General features: G+C 57.0%; 1 protein-coding gene across 1 annotated transcript in view; it reads right to left on the bottom strand.

Moving 5' to 3' along the window:
* Positions 1-89: 89 nt before the first annotated feature.
* The window catches only part of LOC104405709 (cyclin-dependent kinase 18), a gene marked incomplete at its 3' end in the record, with an annotated part of 9,457 nt that continues 5,657 nt past the window's right edge, over positions 90-3,889 (bottom strand). The window contains exons 2-9 of the mRNA XM_010014484.1: positions 3,354-3,526; positions 1,842-1,898; positions 1,481-1,595; positions 1,234-1,328; positions 1,093-1,155; positions 677-800; positions 479-599; positions 90-187 (exon numbers count right to left, since the gene is read on the bottom strand). Coding sequence (XP_010012786.1) covers positions 90-187; positions 479-599; positions 677-800; positions 1,093-1,155; positions 1,234-1,328; positions 1,481-1,595; positions 1,842-1,898; positions 3,354-3,526 — 846 coding nt within the window. The remainder of the gene's footprint in view (positions 188-478; positions 600-676; positions 801-1,092; positions 1,156-1,233; positions 1,329-1,480; positions 1,596-1,841; positions 1,899-3,353; positions 3,527-3,889) is intronic.

Genomic DNA, 3,889 nt, shown 5'->3' with positions numbered 1-3,889 from the left:
GCTCCCTCGGGCCGCGCTTTGCCACCGCTCCTGCAGTCAGGCACTGCCCTCGTGTGGGCACTCGGGACACAGCAGCGGCCGAGCCTCACCCAGCAGCCTGAAGATCAAGTGCAGCTCTTCCTTCACGGTGGAGCCGGGGAACATGGGCCGCCCGGTGACCATCTCGTAGTGGATGCACCCAACGCCCCTAAAGCAGCAGCAGAGACCCTGGGATGAGTGATGGAGAAGCCCTGTGGAAAGCCCACCACCCCTTGGCCAGGGCTGAGGTTCTGGGAGAGGGAAATGGGCTCCAGGAGCCGCGTCCTCTCCCTGCTACAGGTAACTATTCACCCTGAATGGCTCCAAAGACCTGAGCCCAGTGGACAAGAGATTGATCCCAGCACCCCCTGGTGTAACCAACGCTGGGCATGTACAGTGCTGAGGTGGAAATGCCCAACCACCAGCTCAGGAGGCTCAGGATGCTCGGGTTGGAGCTCACCACATGTCGATGGGTGTGGAATACTCGGTAGATCCCAGCAGGACATCGGGGGGCCGGTACCACAGCGTGACCACCTCATTGGAGTATGTTTTCGTAGGGACTGACTTGGCTCTGGCTAGTCCTGAGGATGAAAGGGGTGGGCATTAAGGAGTTGCACCTCTTTGCAATGCTGCATCTTCCCCAGCGAGCTCCACTCACCGAAGTCAGCCAGCTTGAGCTCCCCTCTCTCGTTGATGAGCAGGTTTTGGGGTTTGAGGTCTCGGTGCAGGATCTTCCTCCCATGGCAGTAAGCCAGACCCCGCAGCAGCTGGAACATGAAGATCTGTGGGGAGGAGAAGGGGTTTGCTTTAGCATGGTGACGTGGCACCAAAGTGAGTCTGCTCATGGGAGGAAAGCCCCCGTGAAGCTGGCCTGGGGTGGGATGCGCTACAGACGAGCAGTCAGGCCACCACCAGGGGATGAACAAAGCTCGCCCGCACAGTAATTCTAGTTAGGGTAGCAGTGACTGGAGAAATGAGAGAATAACAAGGATGAACTGCAGAGAGAAGGGGACCCGGCCTCACCCAGCCCTGCAGCACCCTGGGCCACCCTCAGGGTGAGCTCCCCCGTCCTACCTTCACATTGTGCACGCTCATCAGGTTCCCGCAGTTATCGAGGTACTGCTTGAGGTCGTTGTCCTGCACCAAGAGGTACACGTCAGCCTGTCCTGCCCTTGGCCACCCCCCCATCCCCACACAAAGCCCCCCCAGACCCACCAGGTACTCGAAGACGAGGGTGAGGGACCGCTCCGTGTGGATGATGTCGTGCAGGGTGACGATGTTGGCGTGTTTCAGGTTCTTCAGCAGTGACACTGCAAGGAGAGGAGATGGCAGGATGGGGCAGCAGCACCTGGGGCCACCCCGTGTGACTGCAGTGGCACCAGTCACCCCACACCACCCACCCAAAGCCACCCGTGACCTAGCATTGCTTCCCGTGATGGGGAAAAGCCCCTCCTGGCCTCACCTTCCCGTATGGCTGTGCAAGGTGCCCCTTCCTCGTGCTCCAAGCGGATTTCCTTCAGGGCAACCAGGTTCTCAGTCAGCTTGCTGCGTCCCTTGAAGACAGTGGCATAAGTGCCCTGGGTGGGGAGAGAGAAAGCACAAGCCATGCAGACCACTGACCAGGCTGGCACAACACTGGTGTACTCCATAATGCTTGGAGGAAGGATCACTCGAAGCTACGGGGCCAAGGCAGAAGCCCACAGAAAGACTTGGTTTAGGAATTGCCAGATATTGAAGGCATTTGGCTACAGTCTGCCCTTTCCACTGCAAGCTGCCCTTCTAACCTAATTCAAATCCGCACAGGGGTTTCATGGTCTACTCACCTCTCCCAGTTTGTCCAGTTTAACATAGGTTTCCAGCTTCCCAAACCCAATATCTGACTGTAAGAGAGAAGGGAAAACGTCACTGGGAGGGATCATGGATGCACCAGCATAAGGCTGCACCACTGCCCCTTCCCACTGCCACCCCTGCAGCTCCCACCCCCCGGCACACCACCAGCCTTTCCTTGAGTGCTTTCCTACGTCCTGGTCTTTACCAGCACCCTGCTGTTTGTGTGCTGGTCAAATGGAGCATGAAAGGGACGTTTTCCCTTTGGGAACAGTAACCCTTTAATGAGACCTGCTCTCAGTGAAAGAGAGCGACACTGCAAGGCCACAGGTTTTAGGTGCTGCTCCTTGCTGCCTTCTGTGGGGACAGACACCTCCTTGGTTAGTCTGGGTTATAAAGTCATGGAATGCGTTGGGTTGGAAAGGACCTTAAGATCATCTAGTTCCAACCCCTGCCATGGGCATCCGTGTGCTGGGGTGCAGGAGGGTTCCCAAGGCAGATCCTTGCCATGCCTCTCCCCATCACCAGGTGGAGCCGGATGGGCAGCAGTCCATCAGCAGGGGCTCTGCAGGGAAAGCGGAGGCACTGAAGGAGCCCCCCGCACCGTGCCCAGGGCCCTGCCCGCAGAACCAGCAGCCTCAGGGATGTGATGCCCTCGCAGCATCCCCTGTTCCCCAGCTCTGCCCCGTGAGAAGGCTTTTTCCTTGCCACAGGCACTGACGAGACACAGAGCTCTCACAAGCTGCCACACACAGCAGGGATGCTGCTTTCCTGCTCACACAGCCTGCATTTGGACCAGCAAATCCCAGGGGAACCTAGTGGAGCTCTATTCCATGTTGTTGTTGCCTTATTCATGGAGGGGACCATGAATATTGATGACACATTGCTCTGGCTGTGCCTGGTTTATTGATTAGACAGAACAGGCAGGTAAATGCAAGCTCTCCTTTCCTCCTCCCTCCCTTGGAAAGGCATGCAGATCTGAACACGCCTGCTGAGACCTTGCTGTTGTGTCTGTACAGCACTGAGCACCCCTGGGCAGCAGGACACACACCTGCACAGTTGTAAACAGGGCAGCATCCTACATATGCTGATGCTCTGCAGCAACAAAACTGAAATGCCAACACTAATGCAAAGGCTAATTCATTATTTAACATATTTATCATATGTATTATTTATCATATTTGCATTTCAAAGAGCAGTGGCTCCAGCACTGGCTAAACCACAGGAGGTTTTCCACCTCCTCCCATCTGGAAGAAGCCAGGTCAAGAGGAAAGTGAGGGATGTGCAGAGGTGAGTGAGGGGATTTGCACAGCAGAGATGCACGTGTGCATGGTGGGGGAATGTGTGCTGCAAGGGATTTGCATGGGCAGAGATGTCAGACACGGGTACAGGGAGCTTGCACTGTGGGGCACTGCATGGGTAGGGGGCAACCAGCTCATGCATCTGCTGGCTGGGACTCGTGTGCACGCCCTGGGGTGCTGTGCCCAGCACTGTGTGGTGACACTCACCAGGGAAGCCCGTCGGGACATCCTGCTGAGGGGCTTGGGGAACTCCGGGCTCTCCATCTGCAGCTTCTGCAGGAACTCGGGGGGCAGGCGGATGTCCATGGGCAGGGAGAGGCGCTTGCTGACATCCTGCAGGGAGGGACAGAGCAGCGGGTCATGAATGCACCATGAAAGCACTGGACACGGATGTTCTTCCCTGTGAGGGAGCTGAGGCGCTGGCACAGGGTGCCCAGAGAAGCTGTGGCTGCCCCATCCCTGGCAGTGTTCAAGGGCAGGTTGGACACAGGGGCTTGGAGCAACCTGCTCTAGTGGAAGGTGTCCAGTGTTTTGGCCTGCAGCAGCTTTAAGGTCCCTTCCCACCAAAACCATTCGGTGACTCAGGAAGAAATGCTCTGTAAATGGAGCTGATCTTAGTAATGGGGGCAGCACCTGCGGGATCCTTAGTCAAAGGAAAAGGGAGAGGGGAGGGGTGTGTGCACAGGGATGTGCCCTGGGCTTTGTCAGGCGCCACGGGAGTCATGCCCAGTGCATCCAAGAGC

The sequence above is a fragment of the Nestor notabilis genome, unplaced genomic scaffold, assembly GCF_000696875.1.
Source record: "Nestor notabilis isolate BGI_N333 unplaced genomic scaffold, ASM69687v1 scaffold26435, whole genome shotgun sequence".
NCBI classification, from domain to species: domain Eukaryota; kingdom Metazoa; phylum Chordata; class Aves; order Psittaciformes; family Psittacidae; genus Nestor; species Nestor notabilis.
Note: the sequence above shows the minus strand (reverse complement) of the source record. Positions and strands in the feature narration are given on the sequence as shown.